The 26,391-nt window shown below is 41.5% G+C and overlaps 1 protein-coding gene across 2 annotated transcripts in view; it reads right to left on the minus strand.

Annotated features, from left to right (window-relative positions):
* usp43b (ubiquitin specific peptidase 43b) overlaps positions 1–20,799 on the minus strand; it is a 62,253-nt gene extending 41,454 nt beyond the window's left edge. For both annotated transcript variants that reach the window (XM_018698676.2, XM_018698675.2), the window contains exons 1-2: positions 19,784–20,799; positions 14,404–14,550 (exon numbers count right to left, since the gene is read on the minus strand). In XM_018698676.2, the coding sequence (XP_018554192.1) occupies positions 14,404–14,550; positions 19,784–20,410 (774 nt within the window). In that variant the 5' untranslated portion in view covers positions 20,411–20,799. The remainder of the gene's footprint in view (positions 1–14,403; positions 14,551–19,783) is intronic.
* Between the last annotated feature and the right edge of the window lie 5,592 nt (positions 20,800–26,391).

Raw genomic sequence — 26,391 nt, forward strand, 5'->3', positions numbered from 1 at the left:
AAACCCTGAGTCTATTCTTCTAAAAGCATGTGAGCTTTGCAAAGACTGAGCGCGAGACTGAAACCTGACCCTCCTGCTGGTCTGTGCTTCAACAGGCACATACAATGACAAACCTCTACCTCCTTTCTCACTCTTTGCATGGATCTCAGGGTTTTTCAGTTGCTTTGTGAATTTCTCCCACGAAACGTCAGGCTTTCCAAAAGCGGAAGCTCAACCCAGCTAATGTTCCTGTTACTAACCTTAGGTTAGGAATTATGTGAACGAGGGTAAAAAGCAACCCCTCAGACTCTTTCATTCTGTTTTTTCCCCTCCACATACTTGGAAATGGATTCCATTGCTATCTTAATGCGGAGATAACAAAGCAACGTTCAGGCCACAGAGTGCAGACACAGTCTATCTTATCACTTCTCAGAAATCCATGCCCAGCTCTGCCATGTCAATAGACTGCAAGGCGTCAGCCATGTGTTAACAGTAGCTGTTGACGTTGTGGATATTTAAGCGCAGTAAGAAAGTGGAACGGGTTACATGCCCACTGACATGTGGTTCTGATAAGGCCTCACTCATCTAAATGATGGTGGCCAGATAGCAGTCCCCACAGTGTAACTGTTGCTGGTTTAAGAAATTGTTTTACAGGTTGTTATGCGACCCCGACAGAACAGGGGTCCATCTCAAGAAGTGCCATGTGCCTGGTCTGAAATTGAGATGCTATCTTTGAAATTGGTTGTCAGAAAAATATGCCAACTTCAAACTGATAAAAATGCAACAAAACAGGCAGGCAACAGAGGGAAAGAAAATCTGAGAAGCTATTTTTAGAGTCAAGTCTGACCAGTAGACGGCTATTACCACAAGGGAGAAAAAAATAGGAAAAGCACAGGGTGTGAAATTTTAGTTTTTACACTTTCCTCCAGTATTCTTCTGAATATACTGTAGAATACCTATATACAGGGCACACATTGAAACATAGCTGATTTTTTGCTTTTGGTTTGGCTTGTCAACTTGCAGCCTACAATGCACACACACACACACACACACACAGATTACTCCCACCTCTACACCTAATGCATCTTCCTTCTGTGTTAATTTTACTAAGTACTCTGTGTACTCTCTAAAGCACTTTGGGCTGCCTTTGGGTATGAAATGAGCTATATAAATAAATTTGTCAGTCTAAGTATCTGCTGAGTAATTGACCTTCCACCGTTCCCTAAAACATCACGAATACTTGGTTACCGGTCTTTATTCATTATCACGTGCTATAACTTCATGGCCTTGTGTTTGTGACAAGTGGGGTTTTAGGAGTTTGGAGTAAATTAGCCTGTGCTGCTGCCTCCTGTGGCAGACACAGTGGCAACTGATTTGGTTTGTCTTGGAGGAGCTTACTGTAGATTGGTTTGTTGTTTCTGGAATAGCTATTCCAACCATTATGGAGGGGGGGGGGTGGGGGAGTGTTGGGTTCTTCTGTTTATGCCAGCTACTTTCCATCAGAGTAGCATGTGATTGGTGTACTAGGATTTTGTCTGGGTCCTACCTGTGGTATTTTAGGATCAGTCTGGGCAGGAGTACCTTTAGCAGCAGAGTCCCTTCTGGGATTGGTGCTTTTTTACTGCCACCTACGTTAGGTGGCAGTAAACTTAGGTGGCCTAACTTAGGTGGCAGTAAAAATGGCAGAGTTTCTACCACAGGAGCATCTGTGGCTCAAAATATTAGTTAAATGGCAATAAATGACAGTGGCTTTATCCATTTAGTGCATTTCTGGACTGTGTGAAAGTTTTCAATTCAACTCTGGTGCAGACAACAACAACTAGACTGAGACAGCCTAACAAAGGAAGGCCTCACTTGGCTTCCTAGCCAACTCCAATGTGGGTTGTTTGGGGTCTAAAAGCAAATGAACCACCTGTTGGATTTTATGATAGTGAATTTAGCTTGATTTCTATGAAGTACTATGAAATCCATCTGTTTTAACTATTGAACTGTTAGAATTCATTTGTACGAGCCATGTATACATGTATTCATGCAAACCACAGTAATGTGTACACTTCAGCATGTTAGTGTTTTCCCTGATCAATCATACCTAGACCAAATGAACTGAACTACAGGTGTGAGAGTGCCCTGAGAGGAGGGCTGGCTTATACAGGCCTGGGAGACTCCTAACAGGTGCCTCCACTTAAAGCTAATGACCCTAAATGACTGCAGACATGAGAAGTTAGATTTAACACTGCAGGCTGGGGGGAATGACTGTAACACTCCATACACCTCTTCTACACAACCTCTTCTATACATACATAACAACACATTTTTCTTCAGCGGGCAGTTTGCTATGATGATTCTCCTTTTAACTGCTTTCTAGCACATGTAATTGTTTGGCACACCGGCAAGTTGTAATTTAGGACTGAAGTTAATGGCTGAGCAGAGAAAATAGCCTAAAAGGAAATTGAGCTAAAACCAGGGCCACTCATATCTGAAAAGGTAACATGGAGAAACATAAACACAAAAATGTGCAACTGCTAATATCCAAGATATGTCAAGCCTGAGAACTGACTACCTCTGCTTAATCCATAAGCCTCAGTGCCAAGAGAGGAGCGTGTGCCAGTGCCCGAGGAGCACGGAGAAAATTAAAACTCAAATCCCTCACCCTGGCACCTTAGCGGGCTGTAATTGATTTCTGGGATTTAGATAAATGACAAAGATACAGCATGCAACTGATTGGTGGGCTGGAGCCTGGCTGCTGGCTCAGCACTGTCAGCAGGAGGCCAGAGTTCACCGACTGTGATTTTTAAGCTGACTGAAAGAGGAAGAGGGCCAGAGTGATCGGAGAGAGCTGAATGTGATAAGCGCATTGTTGTGCAGCTGGCTGCTGAAAATCAGACAGATGCCTGAAAATGGCCATTTGCTTCAAACAACAGGGAACACCAGCTGATATGAGGGTACTTTAAAGGGAATGTCTTTGTGAAATATACTGACAATCTGACAAAGAGATTTTTGGTTTCCTACTTTCTAGATAGTTATTTGACAATAAAGATTCTCCCCCAAAACATAAGGATTGTTTTTCTAGATGATATCAAAATTAATATGACCATTAGTGCAATAGAGTGGTGAAAACAAATGCTGATGCATTTGCTGATGTAAATGTGAAATCACTTTTATTTTGCTTAGAGGACTTTCCCACACTGAGATCAATGTTATTAAAAAGAGTTTTGGCAGCCTTGGAAACAGCACTGCATTTACTCATTATCCATTTCAGCTGTGAGGACACAGACACACAGATGAGCAGCTCACTCACTACCAAGTCTCAGTTAAATCCAAGACTGTTGACTCCTGGTCATCTGTACTTCAGCATGAAAGCCTGAAATCGCACAGATTAACGGTGCACTCTGTCCCAATGGGGAGGCTTTCAATAATTCACCCAAAAAATGTTGCTGGGAGTGATTCATCTCTGCAAGTAGATCCACTGCTAAGGAACTCAGGCACTCTCACTTTACTGTGGTGAAAATACAGGAAATGTGCCCCCCATCCCCATCCTCACAGACCACCTGTCTCATCCTGATGGGTTTTTAGGGGTGGGGGAGGTAGATCATAAAGGGGGGGGGGGGACGAGTGTTTCCAGTAATGGTCCTGATGTGAATAATTTAAACAAGCCGTGGAAACACACAGGGATGGACATGTGCTTTTGCTGGAGAAAGCACTATAGTGGGGTGATTGAGAACAAGACTCAACAGCACCTAAACCCCGTGGTGATCATAACAGAGAGAGAGAGAGAGAGAGAGAGAGAGAGAGAGAGAAAGAGAGAGAGGAGACACTGTATATGTGTGTTAATCGATATAGACAGATGGAGACAGAGCGAGAGAAAAGAGAGTGTTATTTAGTAACTGAATGAGTAAGAAAGTTAAAGTAGTACACACAGCCGACATGCAGAACTTTGATAAATAATGGACAGTCTCCCTCAACACTGCCTCCTGTCGTGTGCGTACCTCTCTATAAATAGACCCAATAATAGTGATACTGGAAGCTTTTCTCTCTGACCCTTCTGCACATTATTCCCCATGGACGATCACTCAGGGTGGAGCACATTTGTATGGACATGCTAAGTGCCCAGACATTGGTACACAGACTCAAACTGACCTCAGGGTTGTAACTGAATGACTGCTGTGTGGACAGTAGATATACAGTACGCTGGCTTCAGTCTGCTCTTCTTTTGACTGACAGGATGAAAGAAAGGGCAGACTATCTCTGAGGCAGGTCAGTACCCCTGTGAGATCATGGATGTTACACAGATGTTATCTTTATTATATGGAATACACATGCATACACAAAGTGCATTTGTAATGGATTAAAATTATACTACAGAAAAAGTATTACATTGGCATTTCAGTGCTATCCATTACCATGCTACTTCATTGAGAGCAAGCATCTGCTCTGATGAAATGTCTTTAAAAAATACCAAATTCCCTACTGGCTCCATGGGTCCTGCTCAGTGCTCTGACCTCTCTGTGACAACAAACAACATAATGAATTTCTCCCAAAGTGATCAATAAAGTGTCACAAAGTCAAGTTTGTTTACAGACCAAAGGTGAGTTGTCAAACAGTCGAGGCCACTTTAGAATCACTTTAGGATCACATTTGAATTGTTTCCAAACTCTTAAAGCTGCCTCATTGAAAGTCTAAATATGTGAACTGACCCTTTAATTTTGGTGCAAACACATCATTAATGAGCAGTTTTTGGATAATATCCTATGGATAATATTGTCAGTAAGTCAGTTACCACTTTGGTCCAGACTGAAATATCTCAACAAGTACACAGACTGTTCCTTGTAGGATGAATTCTAATCACTTTGGTGGTACTAACTTATAATTTATCACCATCATCAGGTCAAAATTTCAGTTTGTTCAGTACTTTTGCTTATGACCATCCACCCATCAACTATATTACTTTGACAGGTCACCAGCCATCACAATCTCTAGCAATCTCACCAGCCATCACAATCTCTAGCCGACAAACTATTCACACTCTTTCACACCTACAGACAGTTTGGAGTCACCAGTTAAACTAACCTGCATGTGGGACAAAGCCAGAGCACCTGGAGAAACATGCAAACAACTCCAGGTTGAACCCAGAACCTTCTTGTTGTGAGGCAACAGTGCTAACCACTGCTTTTACCAAAACAACTTACATTGTCCTCATCATCATACACACTCATTTAGAACAATTTGGGTTTGAATGTCTTGTTCACAGACACTTGTCGTCATGTGGTCAAGAGGAGCTGAATGGCCAATGATATGATTAAAGAACAATCAGTTCTACCAAGTGAGCAACAGCCACAGTTCTTAAACAATCCTCAGTGATTCATTTTTAATAATTTCTTCTCGTGCTTTTCACAAGAAATGACATGTTGTCAGCTCATTTAACTGTAAAAACATGAACAACAAAATAAGAATGAACTGCTACTTCAAAAGTTCGATCTGAACAACTTGAGTATCAGAAATGTTCGGTCAAAACTTTAAATGACGCATGACTCCTGGTTTACTTTTTATCATGTAAGGCCAGTAATAAGGGCGGCTCATTGAACTCTGCTTTCTGAAGGTAAGAGCTGCAATGAGAAAGCCATTGCGGAGGCAGGGTGTATACTGCCTCTGCTAGGCTGAGAGAAAGAGCCTCATGACAAGAGAGCACAGGCCTCAAAATGAATTTCATCATCACCAGATGGAAATGAAAGGGCTTTCAACAAGAGAAATGAAAGAGACATAAGAAAAAAAAACTGTGATGGATCAGGCAGAGATGGTGACAGAAACAAAAGCCAAGATGAGAAGCTGGTCAGGAGGGAGGCTCTATTCTTTTGGCCTAAAATGTCTTGATGCACTGTCAACACACTTTCTGAGTGACACTGTCACTGAGAAAACACAGGACAAAAGGAGGCAATTCTTTTTCCTTTTTTCCCCTTTTGGTTATGGTTTTGGTGCAATAATGAGTCACATCTTAAAAGCAGGTCATGAGTGTTGTGAGTGATACCGAACATGACATCAACTTAACCAAAAGCCCTTTGCTAACAGCCCAAATAATCTGACCTCAGAGTGAGTCATAAATAAAGGTTGCTGACTGGCAAAAGTATGTGCTCTCTGTGGTTAGTTTCTCACAGCAGGAATGATTCCCAGCCCCTCACTGTCTTTTCTCTGTCTGAGTTTACATGTCCTGCTGAGTCTCCACTGTTTCTTACCAAGAAACAGGCTGGAGGCTCTAAATCACTCACAGGTATGATTGTGAGTTTGACTGACTGTCTGCTTTAAAATATTTCTCATGTAGTGAATTGGCAACTTGACGAGGATTGTCTTTCATCCAATGCATGCTGGAAATGGCTCTAGCTGTATGAGTTCATAACAGATAACTATTGATGATGAGCAGGCAGGCACCATACTAAGACCAATACTGACCTTATTCATGGACCTTATTCATAATTATGCTTATTTGTTTTGTTGCAGAGAGTTAAATAAGATGAACAACACCACTCTGATAAATAAAGAAAGTGAAAACAGGTCTCTCCCAAAATGTCAAACTGTCCTTTAAATGGATCAGGTATGGACAAGACGTCACCAATCCACCACAGATAACATTTTCTGTTCTGCTCCATTCATTTGCAGTGGTAAAGGTGTTATATGTAAGTTTTTACTATCGCCAGCTAATGTTAGCATTAGCAGCTGTTTACTTACCAGTCTAGAAGAAACACTGTAAGTTTAGCATCAAACTCAACCCTTTTCTCACCAAGAGCTGGCTCCAGTGGTGGAGAGCAACACCAATGTTAACTCTTGTTTTGCTTCCATTTCTATCACTTCTTTCTTTCTACTGAAATTAGCATGTTTGTGTTATGTTGTATGTTTAGCAGCTAGCCTTGCCCTGTCCTGTCTGTTAGGAGGATGAAGAAGTAGAGCTGCCCAGAAGACATATACAGTTGATTTAGACATTTTCTGCAAATGTTCACTGCCTATTGTTTGGCCGACGTGACTGGGTATCTACCCACTAGGGAGAAAAAGCTGGATCTGTTATCAAATGAACCCTCATCCTTAGGGTTGAGAGTTCATTTGTTCCTGTGAATAACTTGTTATTTATTGTCTGTAAGACAACAAATATAAAATAGTGAAACCTTTTCAATTTGAATATGAGCAACAATCAGGCAATGTCAGCCTAAATTTACATTACATTTGTTTCAATGGAGAACAGTGATATGACAAACATTTTAGTTGAGTAGGTCCAATCATTGCTCACTGATGCTACACAGAGACACGACACAGGGTGTAAGACACAGACAGAGACTGTTTATACAACGTTCTCCTGAAAACTAAGGACAAACATTGTGGTTGAATATGACTTTGTGAGATGTCTCTTAAGAAGATTTATCTCACCTTTAAGAGAGCAGCAGGAGAGGCTGGGGGGGAAATTAATTCTAATGAAGGCAGGTCAGCCTCCTGAGCTGATGAGGTTTATTATTACCCTCCTGCTTCTGCGGCTGCTGCTGATGACTGTGGTGACACAGATGAGGATAAAATGACTGCACACATCACAGAGGCCCACAGGAGCCTCTAGTACCTGCCAGTTAGTTAGACTTTAAATGAATGGCTGTCACAAGTAGCAATATATAAGTTAACATATATACATATATACACAACAGTGTTAATAAGGATTAAAGATATAATATTGAAGGAATACACATTTTGCTATAGCTGTTTGATTAAACCTTGTTCTTTAAACTGGCATTTGTTAGTGAGGCTGGATTGATAATTATTGCTTTAAAAAAATCCATTCATCTTCACAGGCAGATTCAATTTAACTCAAGATAACACATTAAAACTGGACTTGGCGTGACAGGCATGCCTCCCTGCTTAAATTATTTCTATCAACAACTCTTTAAATCATTCCAGTCAGTCTGGTTTCGGGCAATTGAATTGACACACTCCCTGGAAAGCCTCCACTCAGCAAATCTGAATCACTTAAATTGTTGGGGTCGGTGCTGTCTGCCAATCAGACCCAGCAGGGTTGGGTATAATTTGTGTGCGTGAGGGAATTTCTTTATATTAAATAAAGAATCAGTCTGTTGATTTAACTGTATTTCCCTGTAAAACAGGATGAAGAGTTTTTATGTTGCTGACTTCAACTTTTAACTGGTGAATGTTTAACTTTTTAAGTAATTAGACCCATGTAAAACACAAAACAAATGGTAACCTTGTTTCCTTTTATTTAAAAGCTCTCCACAACTTAATGAGGAAATGTTTTCTGGGCTGGGCTCCCTGTAGAACACGAGTGCGGTTTATAGAAATGTCCTTTAACTGTTCTTTAAACCAGTGGTGATGCATTGTCTTGTCTAGAGCAGTCAGACGGTTTCAGCATAATTGTGTCTGTGCCACAGTGAGCAACCTCATGCCTACAAAACCAGCTCCTTTTTTTAGGACGCAACGACAGCCTCAGATCTGACCTCCATGACCAACAGAGAGATACTGACTATATTTAGATGGACACATCAAGTCATTTTAGACTTATATCCATATGCAGACATCTCTTATCTCAGCATCTGTGGGGGGCTTAAGGCTTTTAGCCAATCAACACTGATCTGGGTCGGAGGTGAGAGAAGACCTCAAACACAGAGAGGTCATATTCGGACCCTTCCCTCCAAGCTGCTTCTCCAGCTGGGTGGCTCAGAGCCACAGGAAGCCATTTCAGCTTGGCAGGGCAGACAGAATCAAAGGCAGAGTGGTGAGGAGACCAGCACGCACACAAACAGCAGAAATCACACAAGAATCACAACAGAACCAGTCGCATCTAGCCCTGACGGTAGTGGAGAGCAGCACTGACCACACACAGGCAAAACTGCTCAGCTGTGGGGTTGGAGGTGCACGTATAGGCGTGTTCTGCTAGAATGAGAGAAAAGAAACTAAGTTGGAAGGCTTGGTACAATGTCTGGGTCACTGTCTGGATGTTGTCTTCAGTACACAACCACCCACATAGTACAAATCAAATCTCCTGGCAGAGGAAGAGAAGAGAGTACAACTGATAGATACAGGAGGGCCACACTGTGATTGTTGTGCTCTTAATGTGTAGGAGCATGAGGACCAGGCTTATTAACACATAACAAAAAGTCAGTTCTGTTTTAATGAGGACATACAATACAGTACATTACAGACCTACTGAGCCTAACAGCTAAGGTACAGTTGGTTTTCGCTTACATCATGACAAGTAATGTCTGAATTTAACTCTGAACTAGGGATGTCAGTGATTCATTAATTATTGGTTAATCACCATTGTTGCACTGTAAACTGTCAAAATATTCACAGTGTTTTGGGTGTGGTACCAGACTGTCTAACTAAGTAGTATCTCTGCCTGTTTAACAAGATGGAGTTACAGGTGTGCTTATTAAATCATGTCCTGAGAGCTATCAAACTTCTCTGACTAACCAGTTGATATATGTCAGTGACTAACAAGTTGTTGCCCGACAGCTCATGCTAATGTCAAACTACCAGCTTCTACAGAACAGGCTAACAGCTGCGGGTCAGATCCTGCCAGTCAGACAATGGTGAGAACAGCTCCAGTAATGTTGCTGATGTTGGGCACAAGCAGTATTTTCCAACAACATCCAAGCATAAACTTTCTAAGAGATAATTCTAAGAGATAATTACAGGCAAATCTATGAGAGTTTAAACAATGACTGTTGAAGCTTTGTCATTTTAAGTGACACAATGCTAACAAAGATGTGACCACTGAACAACTTTGATTGAATTGTTACATTCACTTTCACATGTATTTTTCCTGTTGTTTTGATGATTGTAAACTAAGTGCAACTTTTGGTGTCTGGCTTTTTACAAAAACAGCGCTCTTCCCTAACTTGAACAGGCACATTTTGTAAACAGCTACATTCCACCATTTCCACAGCAATTTTTGTCATGTAGAATCAAACAAGTAATTTCTCTCTGTTTCCCCATCTCTCTGACTGTCACTACTGCTTACTGTCCTCCTACCGCTACTGCACTAGAGCACTCAGCCTCACCTCTCCCTCTCTGTAGTCAGGCTGCACAACAAGTGTCTCTTTCTTCCTGCCACTTACAAAGAGCCACATTCATAAAGCAGAGAGAGAGTGAGAGAGAGAGAGAGAGAGTGAGAGAGAAACAGTGAGAGAGCACTTCACACTCGTGCTGTTTCCTCAGTGATAAACGATCAACAAACCAGGAGAGAATGTACGCCGTAGGATTCAAAGCCATGGGGAGTCGACGGTAAATGTTGGAATGTGCGCGTATGTGTGCAGGACTGTGAACTGTCACCCTCCATTACAAATACAAAATACTTCAATTCTAACTACAAACCAGTCTGACACTCAGTGGTTGCAACTATATAGTCAGTCCAAGTGAACTGTGGATTGGGGGGGTGGTGTGTGTCGTGGGGGGGGGGTGTTCCTCTTTGGGCTCTGGGCTCCTGTGCTAAGTGGTAACGAACAACACATGCTTAAAAACAATTAGCAAAGGCCCGTTGGCTCCTGAATTAGCATCAGCAAAAAAACAGAGCTCGCAAACTCCCTGGCTGTGAATAGGAACGTGCGTGGACTGGTAAATGGGGCTAACGCTTCCCATCAGCCTGGCTGTGACCCTGTATGACTCTGCCAGCACCACCAGAGCCCCATTGGGGTGGTGGTGGTGGAGATTAACAATGAGGTGAATAAACAATCAAACAAACAAAAAAAATATCACAGAGCAAAACTGATCCTGAATGCCTCTTTAAAGTTTTAGGAATGTGATTTAGACACTTTTCTTTCAGCTGCCCTTCTCCTGCCCTCAGTGAGGCCCTCTTTGCCCTTCACAAAGCTTCTTTGTGGGTGGAGCGGTGATAGCAGCCTGCATACCACAGCTTTACTGTACATTCTTACAAAGATATAGTATGTAAGGTCTACTCGTGGGACAACGGGAGTGGACCATGATTCATGAGGAGACAGAATTACGAGAATTACTTCCCTCCCTTTCCTGATACTGAGCAGAGTATCTATCTGACTGCATGTTTCCTCACTGATAAAACCAAAATCCATGACAACCTTAGTGTCTGCAAGAGCCCACACTGGCTGATGGCAGAAGGCCTGGACAAACATAAGAGACAACTATCACAGGAGATTTTCTGCTCTGGACAGAGGCCACAGTGCTGCTCTCTTGTTCTCCTTCTCTCTCTTGCTTCAAGGAATATGTATTCATATGCAGCATATTATATTATATTACAGCACTGTATTCTTCTGAAATGATTCCTCATTAAACATGTCACAGGTTTTTACTGTCCCATAAAATGCCACAAAGATTAACAACGGAATGGACTCATCATAGACTGTGCAACAGGGCTAATACTGCAAGCTGCGCCTCCAGCAACTTTAAGAACCACTGGTTAGGCATCTATTAACTGGTTAAGAAAGGTAAAAAACAAACAAAGTTGTCAATGCACCTATTTCTGGTCAAACTTCCACTAACACTTCATACTTAACAAACTTAGTCAAGATAGTGTGAGTCATCTCATTTTATCATCTGCAATTTCATTCTTTCAAGCCAACTTGTGACCACACAAAAGGATAGGAGCAAAGAGTGACCATTAATTAGGAGCTTTGCTTTATAATTCACTGCAGCCACAGCATGTACCCTATTTTCAAATGTCCACTTTTCCTCTGACTTTTTTCTAGAAACAGATCAAACCCATGAAGGTGCTGATCATCATCCCCATCGTGTCACACTCAGCTGTAAACTGACCTGGTGCAAATCACAGACTGATGATGCCAAAATGCCAACATCATCTGCAAATAGCAGAGTTGCTGTGTCAGACACTTTCCTACCAGATCTCAGTGTGCCTTTATAACTTGTACACGAAACAAGACCAAGAGTCTAAAGCCATGGCTGTGGCTCTGTGAGGCTGTGATATTGACAAAGCTAAATGCTAACATCAGTATGCTAACTTGTTTACGTAAATTACCAGATTCAGTAGAGGTAAAGATCACAAAACTAAACAAGATTCACCCTCTGGGAACCATGCAGTGTAATCCCTGGAGCCATGCTGATAGTGTGACCAAAATCACAAACTGGACAGTAATGAGGATCTTCTAAGGATCAGCTGCATTTTGAAATAGAGGACCTGTTTGAAAGGCCGTCAGTATTCATTTGATTGTGCGTTTGGACTTGACAACAAATGTCGCCACACGGGTGCAAAGGCAATACTGCTCCCCCTGTCCCTGTAAAGTTTACACCACACAAAATGTCAAATCCATCTTATACAACTGTGGTTTGAGATCTATTTCTGAAGTATTCAACACTCTCCCTTCAAAATTCAATTTTTAATTAATTGTTATATTCACTCCAGCTTGTATTGGCTATTGGTCACTGGATATCAAACATGTTTACCTCGATGGCTTTCATCCAATCAGGGACAGTATATTGTTCAGACACGTTGAAATTCACTGTCACCATGATGCTGACACCATCATATAGCAGGATCCTGGATTAAGTCGGGTTTTTGTCATAGGTTTGTGTCCTCCACACCTCACCGACTCCTCGGGTGTTAATGAGGTGCGGCGACATTCTCCCTGGGGTGCTGCAGACTCATCATGACAGACCTTATCAGCAGCTCTCCAGTCCTAGCCTCCTGTCACGTCCTCTGTAGATACATGTGCACTCAAAGACATAGTCCAGACCTCACCCCTCCCCCTGCCTCACCCAACTGTTCACTCCCATCCTGAATTAAAGGGCAATTCAGCTCACAATGAGATCGGGAGCTTAGTTCATGTGATATCAGAGTATTGTGTATGAACAATAGCAACATTGGAAACTTGGGGAGTTGTCAAGTAAGATTTCCATTGATAGAAGGAGCAGGAGTCACATAGAAGTGACACACACACACACACACACACACACACACACACACACACACACACACACACACACACACAGACAGATTTCTCTTAATTTGCCTCACTGCCTCCTTCAATCTCTCACAAAGTACTGGAAGGATCAAGTGTCACACATAGCAGAAGAGAGCAGCAAACACTATACTTAGGCCAGAGAAAAGAAGCAGGGCTTACATCCACAGCCTAGCCAAATTTTTCAATATGACCTTGGCTTTGTAATGATACAGTGTGCTGACAGTGCATTTCCCAAAAACAGATCTGCCACAGAAGGTTGCATGTCGGTCATACTAATTTCATAGATAAAGGCATGTTGTATCTTAAATTATCCAATATATAGCCTTGGGAGTTTTACACTTCCTAATCTCGATATCTCCTGATCCCACAGTGATGAAACAACACAATAAATCATTGCAGTTAGTGCCTCAGGAAACAACAGGCACTGAGTTTGAGTAGATTTATTTGCAATGACTCACCGACAGCAACTGTAGCACTTCTAATAAATTATGCCACTGGTTATCACCCTGATAAAACTACAAAAAAGAGGGATGTCTATCTCAAAAATGAAAACATGTTATTAATAATATATGAAAATTCAGCTTTAATGGTTCACAGCGGAGTAGTTCAAAGTTCCATTCAGGGAGTATCAGGATGCACCGTGCCTGCAGGCCTTCCTCGAGGAAGAGCCGTGCTGAGAGAAAATCAAACACCAAATCGCCACACTTGTACTCTCCTTGTCCACAGGCAATGAATTAGACGCGGAGCAAGGTTGCAAAACTCAGATTGCCACACTGGTTTTGGTGGCATGAAAACTGTGCTGCTGAACAAATTTGGAGACCTGGAGGTAACCTCTGAGGAGCTAACTGAGATGATATTTGTGGCACTATCAAAACACTTCTAGACAACCTTATCAGTGAGGTTAGACTGGCTAGTTTGATAAGAAACAACACAAACATAGAGACGGGAGCCACTGGAAGAAAAATATCTGAAAACATTTGCTAGTCTTGTTAGCACTGCTGCATGTATTGTATGTTACTGTGGTTCATGCATGAGCATTTGGCCTTGAGAATAGAAATAAAGAAAAAGAATATAGAAAGACCAAATACATAAAGTACAGAGAGCAGAATCTCTGTAGAACTTCACAGTGAAAGGTGACCCAATGCTCAGGTCTGAGACACAGTTTAAAAATATTACAATTTCATGTTAATTAATGTACAAGTTAATATTCATAAAACAATGATCCCTTAGATGCCATGTAATCACATGAACTAATAATGCCTTCACTATATATCAAGCCACAGGGGCTCTTGATATATTATGCATTAATTCATGTATTTGATCACAATGAGTCATCTATTAGTTATGCATCAATTAGGTATGCAGTGGGAGCCTTTATTATAAAATGTTACATTAAGGCAGACACATTCCCTGATCAATGACACGGGGGTCTTTCCTTATTGAAAGGCAGGATTTTAATTCTAACTGCTGCACATGAGGCCTGCTTGGTTCTTACCTTTCCAGGGGCTTTGGTCATGTTGTTGTTATTGTGAGAGGCCAGATTGACGTCTTCGTGGACGCGGTCCAGCAGCCACAGGAGGAACTCCAGGGCGTCGTGTTGGGAATTACCACGAAACTGTGATCCATACTTGGACACTATAGTCTAGAGAGAGGAAAAACAGACTTGATGAAACTATACCTTTTCTGCAGCTACATAATCATGACAGTGTGGCTGATTAAGTGCCTTTTATGAGCAACGAAAAGGTTTCAGTGCTGCAACAGCAGCGGTGTTAAGTTATGACTTCACAGAGAAGCCTTCTGAAATCCACGAATATATTTACCCTATCCACATAATCCCACATTTTACCTCACCGAAAAACAAAAACAGTAGTGGTTTTACTGGCTTTTGTTATCTGACAACTTGTCAGAATTAAAGCCTTAGTGGATACCTGGAAAAGCCAATTAAAACTGCCTTGCTAAGATATCCTTTCTCCAGAATTCTCTCACACATAATGTGAATCTCAAGCACTACTTGTTTACTGGCTTTGACAGCTCGGGTGTGTTCCTTGGTGCAGCTGAGGCTCCTGGATGGGCAGCTCTGCCCCGGGTTCTCCACAGAACGCTGATCAGAGGAATCCTAGAATTGCAAATCTGCACTAACACTGTTCACGCTTCCCTCGTCTCCACCCAGCCCACGCTGTGACTGATGCAGACTCATTTCAGATTTTGGATTTCCACAATCTGCCTTTGTCTAAGACTTGAAAAAAAAAGCTTGTTAGTAAAAGTTTGACTGTCTTCCCTCTTTTCTTCTCAAGACACCAAATGTCAATATTTCTGACATAAAAAAGACATGTTAATAACATTCTTCTTAAAAGTAGGTTGAAGACTACTTAAGCTCACACACAGTATAATGTGACTTTAGATGTGAATGGCACCCAACTCAATTAGGCAGGAATTAACTGCATGAACCGCAGCTGGCAGGCTGGAGAAGCACAGGCAGTGATGAGAGATTATAGCAGAGGGAACAGACAACTGTAATCATTACTTTGTAATCCACTAATATGTGATATGGCTCTTATAACTATTACACCATAACATGATGTAGGATGTCTACTGATGAAGCCTGAGGCCTGTCACTGAGGAGCCGCTGGCTGAATACAAGACCGAGAGAAAGAGTATACTCAAGTCAACTTCCCCTTCAGAAGTTGAGAAAAGACAGCCGTTCAGTAAGACCAGAGTAATAACTCAACGGAAGTGGAGCCAGGACTACATCTTCAAAGTAGTTACAGAGACGTAGTTACTGACAGGAGCAAGATGTGAACATAAAAATTCATAAACAGAGAAAAACTGCTGGTGGAGTCTTGGCAGAGCAATAAGGTTCTCTAATCTTCTCCTCTGATCTTGTCTTGAAAGTGAAAGTGAAGCTCCTTTTGCCTCATAGATCTCAGAGAAGTCAAAAAGTGATAAGAGTTGCCATCTGATGCTGGATCCTCACAATAACTCTAAGTTTGTCACGGGATACAAAAGGTTAACAAGTACAGAGCTACTGTATTTAGTCAACACAAATGGACAGCTGAATGTTTCTGTTTAGTAACGGTGTATTGTATTATTTATATGAATTTCCAACCCGTGTCCCAACCCTGATATTTACAACCTAAGACATGTATTCTCTGGATGTTGTGGATATATTTTCTATATATGTACTGTACAGCTCTGTAATACGACCTCCACATTGTGACACTGAACAACTATCATATGACATTACAATAAATGTTTCTAAATCAGTCTGATTGGATTCAATACAGCATTTTTTTCTTTTTCTTTTTCTTTTTTTTTTTAATTAATGCCCTTGAAACATTCAGTCTTGTTTTGAAGAAATGCAATGATATGAGCCATGAGAACCACAGACACGCACTAACTTAAGGCTGTTGTGCAGCCAGTCATTACAGCAAAGCAATAACAGTAATTACCACCAGCCTTTTGAAGGTTGCAATTGTCTCAGTGATATAATTGAGGCTGTGAAAAATGCCCTGTGTTTTTTATTGCTCTCTGGTATAATGGTCACTGGTCACTTTGTGATGTGTGTAACCGTCTAACTAAAAGATAAAGACAAAATAAGGAATATCTATCCTCTACATCATGATGTTGAATATTTGATTTACCCATTACTTTCAACTTCATTACTATTGAACTATTTAAACGGTTTAATTCAGCTATCTATTTCAATCATTTTCCCATTCCACTTACTTTTAGCTAACAGAAAATATTTCAGCTATTATTCATTACTTTACGATAACTAACCTATTTGAATGGTTTAATTTAGCTATTTATTCCAACCATTTACTTTACATCTACTTTCAGCCAGTGTTAAATATTTTAACAGTTTATCGATTACTTTTTAGCGAGCTAACTATTTCAAGTTTCTCTGTTACTTTTAGAGAACCATTTAAACTGTTCATGTTTTAGCTAATGTTAACTACTTCAACCATTTACACCTTTAGCTAAATATTTAAAATGTGTATTTGTTATTATTCTAATCATTAATCCATCACCATTTGAACTGTTAAGCTATCTATTTTAACCATTTATTCATTACTTTTAGCTGTTACTCTTTGCTCGCTTGCTTACTAGTTTTCATGCAGTGTCAATTGCAATATGACTTACTGCAAAAAGTAGCAAAGGTAACCATTCAAAATCAGCATGGAAACAGCAAATCTTGTCACATACCTGCAAGACCCACTGTTGTCACAAAATATATTTAGCTTCCTAAACATCAACCTCCATCAATGTACACTGTAGGGAGGATGATATTCCTGGTCAGTCATCAAGCCTGCTCACCCTAACTCCCTTCTTTCTCAGGCCTCTCTTGTTATGGAAACTGATAAATTGACTGTTGAGTAACTGTTTGAGTTTCAGGGTTTGTCCCTGTCCAGGCCCCTCTGTGTAAACACACCATCTTTCCAGGGGGGATTCTGAAAACGCACGAGAACTGTCCAGATCAAAAGCACACATCTGCTCCCAGGTTGAAGAAACGCAAATGCAGCGTCAGAGAAACATCTGTGAGAGTGGAGGCTCAGGGAACATGGACAATGTAAAATATCACAAAGCAACACAACAATACTTCATCTTTATTGAATATTTATAAAAACTACTTCCCTCCTTCCACCTCTCTTCTCCTACGAGCCAGGTGGTACTGGAATGTGGCAGAGTGCCAGGTATTCAGCAGGACTTTGTTGTTTTGTTTTTTCTCCTCACTGGGACTCTGCAGCCAGCTGACCTGTGAGGAGGCCTCTGCTGGTTCATTAACTTTAAAGAACTTTTGATCAAATGAGGATGATTCCACATTTACAGGGGGCGTGTACATGAACAACATTATTCATTTAAAACAAAAAGTGCAGCGCAGTGTACATCCTGTTGAAAGGGTAATTGTCAAAAAAGCTTTCAGCTTTCAACGCTCGCCCTTTCATCATTTCTTATCAAAATTCATGTGAAGTGAAGATGGGTACTCTAGGTACTCCTTGTAAGTCTTTTTAATCTGGCTGCTTCAGCTGTACCTTTGCAATGCCCTTCTGACAAAACTCCTGACTTTCAGAGTCCTGCAAAGACTGATAATCAACTTACGAACACAATCAATTAATTGAGCCATTTAAACAAGGACCAATCCTTGTTGGAAGGTTGTTTATGCTGTCTGGTATTCCTGCAACTGGGTGCTAATTTAGCCTGTCAGACACGAGCCTCAGAGCTATTTGATTATTTTATAATGCCTCCCTCCAGGCAGCTGTGGTATTACTCAACAGGCAATTTCAGAAGGTCTAGGCTGCATGAACTCTGGACCTCCTACAGTCACAAACCATATCCAAGAGGCACATCATAATATGTGTGTGTGTGTGTGTGTGTGTGTGTGTGTGTGTGTGTGTGTGTGTGTGCTTTAACACAGGAAACATCTCATCACATACGAGGGGGAGTGTTTAGCGTTTTTCTTTTAATCTATCTTTTAATCTTGGCGAGATGTTTCCATGCTGTCCCCTCTGATTGTTGTCCTGAAAATATCTGATATCAGACTCCCATGAGATAGGAGGGAAATGAAAGTGTGAAATTGGGGATTTATTGGCAGTAAGACTTGGGGGTTGAGTTGAGTTTTTTTGGAGAGCACAACGGATGGGAGAGCAGAGAGAGGAAAAAAAAAGAATAAATGTTAAAATTGATTGTGACTGTCAACTCTGCATTTCATAGGCAGAAAAAAACTGACAACACTTTAGCTGAGCTCTGAGCTAAACCTTTGGCTTCCTCATTCCTATACATTCAAGTGTGAGAAAAGACATTCAAGTACCTATACAGTAGGGATCAAGAATTTCCAGTAGCCATACTTATACCATTTTCTTACAGGGTAATTAGCATTTCCAAGAATAGATCCATTGTGGCATTTCTTTGTTCGCTGCTCCATATTATCTACTTCTTGCCTTGAACTATGGCTCAGAGAAATCCAGAGCAAAGAGCTGCAGGCAGATAAAATATGGTTGCTTTTCCCTCCCTCTATCTTCAGCGTGGGCAGAGTAGGAAAGCCTGAGGGTCTCCTGATAGGACTGTGTCACAGTCCCTGATCCTCAGGGAAGGGAAGATTTCTTAAGTGGAAAGTAAATCATCTCCTTCCAGTGCCAACATGCAGCAAAAGATCTAAATAAATACTGTAATATACAGTTTAGCAGTCACCTGTACCCTACTTCGCTCATCATTGCTCTAAGAGGAAATAAAACACTATCTAATTTATAGTGCTGCACAGAGCTGCAAACAGGAAGTGAGGGGCATGATTAACTCAGTCAGACTTTTACCTGGTTAAATACAGTATGCTAACAGAGTGAGCTGTTCATGTCTCACTAATGATTTCAGTGTCTTCTGTTGGGAAAATCCCAGCCCTTCATTCAGGCACCTGCTGACCCTGTGCCCTCAGACTGCAGTGACACTGAGCAGCAGCCTCATTATCACCTGGCAGGACAACACTCAAGTCACAAGGGGAAGTGCTGTACGCTTGTTATTGCCTGTGGGAGGAGAGTGCTTGCTATACTGTTGGCAATTATAGTGAATGACATATAGGTATTTGTGATACCCCCCCTTTTATCTGAACGTTACATTTAGTCTACTCTGCACTTCATGCTGGTGTTTATGACATACTGTCTGCACAACATGTGATTGTGTTTGACTGCAGCAGCTCATTATGCACTTGAGTACGAACCAAGGAACTAATAATGTAAGACTAGGTGTTTGGTTAATGATAACTACTGAGACTGTAATACTAGCCTCTACCTATTAAATGTTGCTTACCAGTGCTTTACATCACTACACCCAGTGAGCTCATGTGCACCTGAACACAGTGTTTTGTGCCAGATGTGTTTGGGTACCTTGAAGTCCACAGACAGCTGTGGTGTGTACTCCAGAGTCCACAGAGCCCGGACAAGTGATGCCAACTGCTCCGTGACTTCTCCCTTGGCGAGCCGCGTCTCCTCACTCCTCACCACGCCGTTTATTCTGGTTTGACACAGGTCCAGCTTGTATCGCTCCAGCCCCAGGTACTCTGCGAGCAGGTCGGTGTTGCTCAGACACTGGACCACGGCGTTCATGAAGCAGGTGTTCCCGTGGTTTTTCAGCCCCAGAACACCTGGGATTTTGTCTCCGTACTGGTAGAGCAGCTTCTCTCTGCCGGTGCACAGAGAGGAAGACGTGCTCGAAGTGTTTTTCACTACTCGTTCCCAAGCCACCTGTACATCCTCTTTGATAATTCCTGAGCTGGCGCTGAGGGTGCAAGGTGCTCCATTCCGAAACCCCCCGTCGTCGTCCTCAGCGTCCTGCGCGTCCGTGTCTCCAAAGTGGGTGAAAGTGCCCAAAGTTTTGATGATTCTGTTCATAAAACTCCCCACAGACTTCAACGGTTTCTTACGGAAAAGCTTCCCAGATTTCGGCTTCTTCTCTTTGCGCTTCTCCTCCTTCGATGTCGGCATTTCCTCCTTGACTCTGCTCTGTCTCTCCATGGCAGTAAACCTCTACTCCCTCGCCGGTCTATTCTCAGACTGATAATTGTGTAAATTCCGACGTCGGTGTGTCACTTGTCCGCCAGTGTCCCCTGTCCGGATAGCAGAGGGAAAAGCGCACAGAGGTGACACCATCGCGGGGCCAGGAGGCACAACAGCACACTGTTATTCCACCCTGCGCTGACAGAAAACCTTCCTCGTCCATCCCAGCACTTACTGAAGGCGTTCATTATCACTCCGACACCGCTGTCACAAGCAGCATCTCGTCATGCCCGGCACAACACGAGCCGCTCCCCCGTCCAGCTGCAGCACTGAGCGCTCCCCTCCCATCGCTCCCAACTTCGCCTGGAAAAGGCTTGTGATTGTGTGACTGCCCCCTCCCACTTTCCAGCACATGGAGGGGATAAGAGAGCACTGTACGCTCTGGATTTATGTTGCTGGCACTGAAAACGAAATTGACACAGAAATGCTTTTATAATATCTTTTACCAACGGTGGAAAAAGTAAACGTAGCCTATTTTATTACAAGTAAAAGTGTTTCATTCAAAATCCTCTGGTATCAGAGTATAAATACTCACTCTGCAGAGAGCTAGCCCCTATGAATGATATATTATAATATATGATAATATGAATGCATTAAAGTGTAAGCACTGTTACATATAGCCGAGATGGAGCTAGTTTTAACTACTTTATACATTTAGTTCAGTCCAGTGGTTCCCAACCTAGGGATTATGGCCCTCCAATGGGTCACAAGATAAATCAGAGATCTGGGATGATTTAAATGGCTAGAGAATAATAATAATAATAATAATAAAAGTTCTGTGAAAGAAATTTTTCTCAAATCTTTGCTTTATAATGAAATATTGGCTACTTTTATTTACTTGAGACATAAAAAGTTCTTTTAACGGAAACCATGCACTGCTAACAGCACACACATCTGAAATGTGACAATGAGTCCCAATTGACCCTGCTTTTATGTAAATGTTCATAAGCTAAAAAGTTGTTTAGCTGGTTTGATTTATTGTATGTCTTATCATATGTCAACAACAACTGTCCAATAAATGTAGTGGAGTAAAAAGTACAATATCCCTCTGAAATGTAGTGGAAGTATCAGAACATGGAAATATTCAAGGAAAGTTAAAGTACCTTTACTCCAGTACAGTGTTGGAGTAAAGATGCTTTACATTCCACCACTACTTTCCATTATCTCTACTGCTTATCCTTAAGGGTGACATTGGGCTGGAGCCAGTCCCAGCTGACATTGGGTGAGAGGCACCCTGGGCAGGTCACCAGTCTATTGCAGGGCCAACATATATAGACAAACAACCATTCACAATCACATTCTCATAATTTAGAGTCACCAGTTAACCTAACCTGCATGCCTTTGGACTGTGGGAGGAAGCCAGAGTACGTGGAGAGAACCCATGCAGGTACAGGGAGAACACTGCAAACTCCACAAAGAAAAGCCCCGGGTGAACCAGGGTGTGAACCCAGAAAGCTCTTAACCATTGCATTACTGTGCTGCCCACCACTGCTTTCACTCTCACAAAATGCTCTTGTATACAATCCCCCTTCTCCTTGTGTTACAATGAGCAAACCTCAGAATCTGTAATGTGTTTGTCTATGATTTGTTTGTGAAAATGACCTCAGCTACCTGGGTTTGATGCTTTACTATCAGTGAACTCTGCTGACACACTGATGTCTGTTTTAAGCCACTTTACTTTTCTATGGGTAGTACCAGTGAATTAAAGTGTAGCTCACAGTTCTTCCATGGAGATATGGGACTTAATCAATGTACTGATACCTGCCAAATCAGAATAAAAAGAGAGCATTTCTTGTGTGAGAGTGTATGAGTGTGTGTGAGTGACCCCAGCAGCCTACAGAGAAAATTCATTAGCTAAGCCTTGAAAGGCATTTATCACAGGTTACAGTTTCCTGGATTATTACTATCATTCCTGGGGCATGAAATATAGGAGAGCAGCACTGCTTATCTCCTTTGCTCACTACATAGATATGCTTAATCACACAGGGCTGTCTTACTAACACTAAAAAACTGCAGATTTATTGCAGCAGTGAGCAAAAGCATTATGACTGACTCTCCTCCTCACTTCTAATGCAACCTGAAGAGTGAGCCAAGTCTTTGCTCAGCTTCCTACTCTGCTTCCCTTCAGAGTGGTGCTGGTGATGGTATGGAGTACCTGTTGTTGTTGTTGTTGTTGTTGGGAAGCAATAATCCTGGCAGCTGGCTCAATTTCAAGAGAGAACACCTAAGAGCAAATTCAACAATACTCAGGCCTGCACTCAGAGTACTACAAATGAATTTGAAAGCCTCTATACAACCAAGCCTCACCAAAGGCCTCCTTTCCTAACATCACCTGCCTCTGAGAAGAGCAGGGGAAATAATCATCTCTCTCACACACCATATACCAAACATGCCACCTGTTCCTGTGAACCACTGCAGAGACAAACTATAATTAAAGGCCCTGAAAGCCTGTTTCCTCAATCAGCCTCTCGACATACGTAATGGGATCTTACATGAATATACATGAATATAAACCTTTTGCTAAAGTTAGAACAGTTCTGTTCATTTCACTAAAGAGACTTTTTTGACAGTGTTCTTCTGAGTGGTTTGGAGTGGGCAGGGGACAGTGTGATGTCACCTACTTCACTGCACCAATCAGGATTCAGCTAAATTTGAATCAAAATGTTTGGACAGGTGTGGGATTTACTGCTTATATTGCAATGATATCTGATCAAACCACACCCACAGTCCTGATGAAGCAGAGGTTTGAAGTATGAAACACAATTAAACCTAAAGATATGGTCCTGGGTATTTCCTCAATTTTATTTGACCGTTGCTTGTTTAATCACATATATTTGTGATAACTGATATATTTATAATAACTGATTTGTAACCAAGTTTAAAGGGGCTTTAGAAAAATGTAACTTGTCTATATTGGGCTTTATTGTTTGTCACTTATACCGAGTGGGACCAGCAAATGTTACATGATTTAACCCACCATTACATCCACAGTACTTAAGGGACAAAGATGATGCATCCAGAGGTGATCTCACTCTGACACAATGACCCCAAATAAAATGTAAGACTCCGTTTGTCCCGAAGAAACTAGCTGTTCTTTCCTGACATTTTACTCGGTTGACTTTTTGAATCGATCCTCTCTAGCCTAAATCCACATTCTTGATGACTTCCCAGCCACAACAAACCGAAACCATATATATTTGCCTTGAGGTATTTTTTTAAACAGTCATTGACAGCAAAAGAAAGATGTGATGAAAGCATGGTATTTTCATCATTCTATTAAAAAAGACTAGCACAGATGAAACATACAACTTTTTAAACTTCTACAATAATGACCCAGGGGCACCTCTGTGCTGCTGCCATCTTTCATATAGAGCTCAGCTCTTTGTGGCAAAGCAATAATCACCCCTGGGTTTGGCAGTTGTCTCCTTCTTGTTTTGGCCTCCTCTTTCAGTTGTTATTTGATGTTATTTTTAGAAAAGTTCTGCATCTCAAAAAGCAGGTGCTCTTTAGTATTTCTCTTACAAAGATGATTTCTCGCACAGCTCTGACTGAAATCTAATTTCATATCATATGGAAGTCGTTTCCTCGCTATGAAAAGCACTATCATAAAGATATACAGTAGATGATTTTTTTTATATATGCGTGGCCTATATTTTATTATCTTTGATGTGAGGAACATCTCGTACATAACACAGGCCTTTGAAGATTAATGTGGTACCAACTCAAAGTTATTATAACACAAACCAAAGAGACAGTAAGGTGTGTTTCTTTCTGTAGCACATATAATTAGATCAGTGGCCTAATAGTTAAGTAATGTTATGCCTATAAATGGAGATGCTCTTCCCTGCAAAGAAGGAAATGTCATCCCCAAAGATGAAGTAGGCAACAGAGACCATCTGGTCGCCTGAGTCATATATGCCGTCTGCTCTGGGAACAAACACTCCCTTAGTCGAAAGAACAATACACTATCACTGTCACACTGCCCTGCAATGGCTGCCTTGCTACAGTAAAATACAACCAGAGGCAAGAGCATACAGTATCACACACAGTTTGAAGCTTTTGCACATTTACTACTAAACTTTGATGTAGCACACCACAATGAAAGTTTTTTTGACCTATGTTCTGAACACCTCTCTGTTCCTTTCACTAATAATGTCCTGCTTTTCATCTGAGAGGATCAGCGGACAGTGCTGACCAGTGTTATCCTGGACCACCTGACACCTCACAAAATGCCTATACAGACAGAGAGAGGAATCAGCATTCCCCAAGAGGAAATCAATACTGCTTTGAGTATTTTCTTTACAGCACTGTCTAAATATGATGTTCTACACAACTTTGTCAAGGTTTAACAAGACGATCGCCTTCATCAGAGCTAAAGTGATTTAAGCGTTCCTGTGATGTGAATTAGTTTCAGCAGAAAAGAAACAGAAGGGGTTGAGTGGGCGAGTTCTGGCTTCCACCGGGTCCCAGATTATGCAGGCCCCATCTGAGCTGGCAATAACACATTCCTTGTCAGTGCCTTTAATCTTAATGCAGTTGGCAGAGGCCTTATGCTTTCTCATGGATTCTAGGAGCTTGTGAGTCCTGGGCAGGATCTCCCACACACGAGCAGACGCACCTGGACGGAGAATAGACAGCCATCGGCTTAACAGCACACATGAGGTAACTGACACAGCACTCCCTCCAGAGACTGTGGAGCCCAGGCTAGAGCTATTTCTACTCGTGCCCTATTTCATCCACGACCAGTCCTATTTTCACTGTATCTGAACTGTTATCAGGAAACTAGACACACACACACACACAGCAAGGAACCCAAACAGCTCACATTTAGCACTAAAGCAGAAATGCATTTTATTCCTGCTACACGGGCCTGTAGTCCAATCATGAATATTACAATTTTATTTTTGCTAAAATCCCCTGGTGGGTTTATCTCTCCTCCCCTCCCTCATTATTCTCTCGCTATCTCAGGTTGTGGTAACAGCTGTCAATCCCAAGCTGTGGGCTGTGTGAGCGGGAAGCATCCTCTGTCCCTTTCTAGAAGTAAACACATGAATTTCCCATCATTCATGGTTGCAAACAGACAGGTGCTGGTTGTTTGTTTGTGCATATGAATGGATGGAGGAAATTTGTTTTGAGAAAGTTGTTGTGATAATTAACACGAGCTTCAATGAAATCAACACAAGACAGCATCTGCACACTGAATGTGAAGGATAAACTAGGCTGTCCGATTCTGAGGGTCATATATTTATAAGAATGAAAGCTGCTAATAATGGATGTTTCCATATATGACAAAGTCTGAATGTAACGGACTTGTAATTCTCAGTTATACCACTGCAAAACAAGATAATACCACCCATAATAACACTGCTGCTTTTATAATTTAAGAAAATTAGCATTTCTAGTTTAAAGAGTACATACAGGCAGTCTACAAAAATGAGAAGACATGGAGTATGTCAGCACACAGGCTACAAAGTCAAAAATTTGTGTTATGGCTCCCTCTACTGGAAAAGTTTAAAAGTAATGTGTAACTACTTCCACCTCAGAGAACAACAGTATGAATATTGATGAGATGATGATACTGATAATCAGTCACACTGATTAAAAAGCCACCACTCACAGAACCATGACTGTGTTGTACATTGTTCTGTCTGGTTAAGATGAACTCTTCTTTGAAGTCTGTGCAGGTGAAGGAGAAGATTTCTGCTGAATCAGTACGTCTACCTACGACCACGTGGTAATCTAACCATGCACCTGCAACCACAAAATGCAAACTATTACATTCTATAAATCTACAGATTTCACAAGGGCAGCAATATCATGTTTGACCTCATTATTCAAAACAAAATGCAAGAGTGGATCCTATTTTATTTTGTTCCTGGAATAATCGTTCTTAGCTACCAAGAGTAGAGTTACTCAAAAACAGGGCAAAGGGATTCTTG

This window comes from Lates calcarifer, linkage group LG11 (genome assembly GCF_001640805.2).
Source record: "Lates calcarifer isolate ASB-BC8 linkage group LG11, TLL_Latcal_v3, whole genome shotgun sequence".
NCBI classification, from domain to species: Eukaryota; Metazoa; Chordata; class Actinopteri; family Centropomidae; genus Lates; species Lates calcarifer.